Source organism: Perkinsus marinus, assembly GCF_000006405.1.
Source record: "Perkinsus marinus ATCC 50983 genomic scaffold scf_1104296963570, whole genome shotgun sequence".
NCBI lineage: Eukaryota > Perkinsozoa > Perkinsida > Perkinsidae > Perkinsus > Perkinsus marinus.
Window position 1 is genome coordinate 1 of NW_003205031.1, and position 1,828 is coordinate 1,828.

General features: G+C 45.8%; 1 protein-coding gene across 1 annotated transcript; it reads left to right on the forward strand.

The window, feature by feature from the left end:
- Positions 1-371: 371 nt before the first annotated feature.
- Positions 372-637, forward strand: Pmar_PMAR016298 (hypothetical protein; the record flags this gene model as incomplete). Its single annotated transcript, XM_002771132.1, has 2 exons — positions 372-559; positions 601-637. The coding sequence occupies 2 exons, from the start codon at positions 372-374 to the stop codon at positions 635-637; spliced, it is 225 nt and encodes a 74-aa protein (XP_002771178.1).
- Positions 638-1,828: the final 1,191 nt, after the last annotated feature.

Genomic DNA, 1,828 nt, shown 5'->3' on the forward strand with positions numbered 1-1,828 from the left:
GGCTGCTAGTGACGATGAGAACGATGATCATGTATCGTCCCCTGCAGCTGTTGACTTATATACTAGGCTCGTTGATGAGGAGCCAATCAAGCGGGTTGTTGCTCATGTCGAGGTAGGATAGGATACCTCTGTTCTTGGTAGTGCAGTCTATGACAGGATGATGCTTCCCCTGTGAGCACGGTATCATCTAGAGGGTCACCAGTGCCTCACCTCACACAGGAATCAACCAAGGATGACTTTAGTTGTCCAGTGTGTTGTGATGTAGGTAGTAGCGTGATGTGCACTCTTTGATTTGATGAGTTTAGGTGCTAGTTCGACCCGTTGATGTATGCGGTTGTGGCCATCATGTATGCCGTAAGCATGTTATCGATATGGTTACACATGCCCACGGTAATGGCTACAAGTGCCCACTCTGCCGTAAGGAGGTTGTCGTTAATAATTATGATGATATCGTCGTGGATAATAAACTGAAGTCAACCATCCAAGATTTGGGCCTTTATGATGAGTCCGGGAGGTCTTCATTCCGATCCAGTAGAAGCAGCACGCCTCTCCAAGAGAGGTACTTATCATATATCCTAAGTTCTTCCAGCTGTTGTTCAGGTTTAATAGAGAGTTCTTCGAGGATGAGACTTTCTAGTCCCTCCGCTATTGTGATATAATTCCGTACCGTGGAAACTACATGCACGGTAGCTTGCAGTTATCATCATCACAGTGTTCGTGTTCCAAGGGGAGTGGGTTGGTTGGTTGCTTGGCTGAACTTAGAGCATTGTTGTAGGAGTAGAGGTTTGTGTTGGCTTCTTTCGCAATCATGAATCGTTCGAGCGTGACCCCGAACTCAGTGGACACGACGGGTAATACACACTGTGAGAATCTTGGGTATACCCAGCAATTCCTTACCTGTTGGGACATTGCATAAGGGAGTGATCAATGACTTGCCAGCTCATTAGTGGTCGATTCCAGGGCGGTTCGATCTCATCGCAGATCGACGCAGATTCTCCCGGGTTTGTTGGAGTTACACGTGCATGTAGCTGTATTTTCATCTTTATGATTTTTGATAGATTTTCTGATGACAGTGAAATTGAGTTCCGAAAGTGAACGAGAGAATGCGACTTCACAGTCCGTTATGTGAACTAATACTTTTGAGATATCATTCCGACCGGTAGAGACCGATGATCAACATGACAGTCATATGTATCGATCGGCAGAGTTTCGCGGGGGGGCATACTCTCGTAATAGAAGTAATCCGGATCAAGTGGATCAGGATCAAAATTCCAAGTACGAAACCAATGCTGGAGAATCGCAATCACGAATGACAGACCGATATCATGGAATCTGAGTCAAATTCATGTCTGACGGGTCATGGCTGGCTCAGATATTCAAGTGGAGGAGTGAATTGGATAATAAGACTGATCTAGTGATCGGGATCCACATACCGGCCTAGGATGTCATAAAATTCTCCGAAGTGGTTGAGATTTGCGTTGATATCACAACTTCTAAACAACTCGCTTAGTTGTGAGCTATGATCGTACTTATCGTCGTTCTTGAGATCAGAACCAGCATCCTCGAAACTGAGGAACGTGTGAGCGATCTTAGTGATTCCTCAAGTTTGTGGGGTGGGGGTTCTGACCTCAGAGGGTTGGTGAAAGAGGCTCACAAGCGACAAGTGAAATACTTATTCCGGTATCGCGTCGATTTTCGGTTTGTGAGGGGACTGGTTTAAAAGTAGAGCCAACCGCCAAGTTGATAGGCACGCAAAAAGTAGTGTCATATGAGACTGTGCGTGTATCCCACAATCCAGTGGGTAGCGAGAAATGGTCCATAATTCACT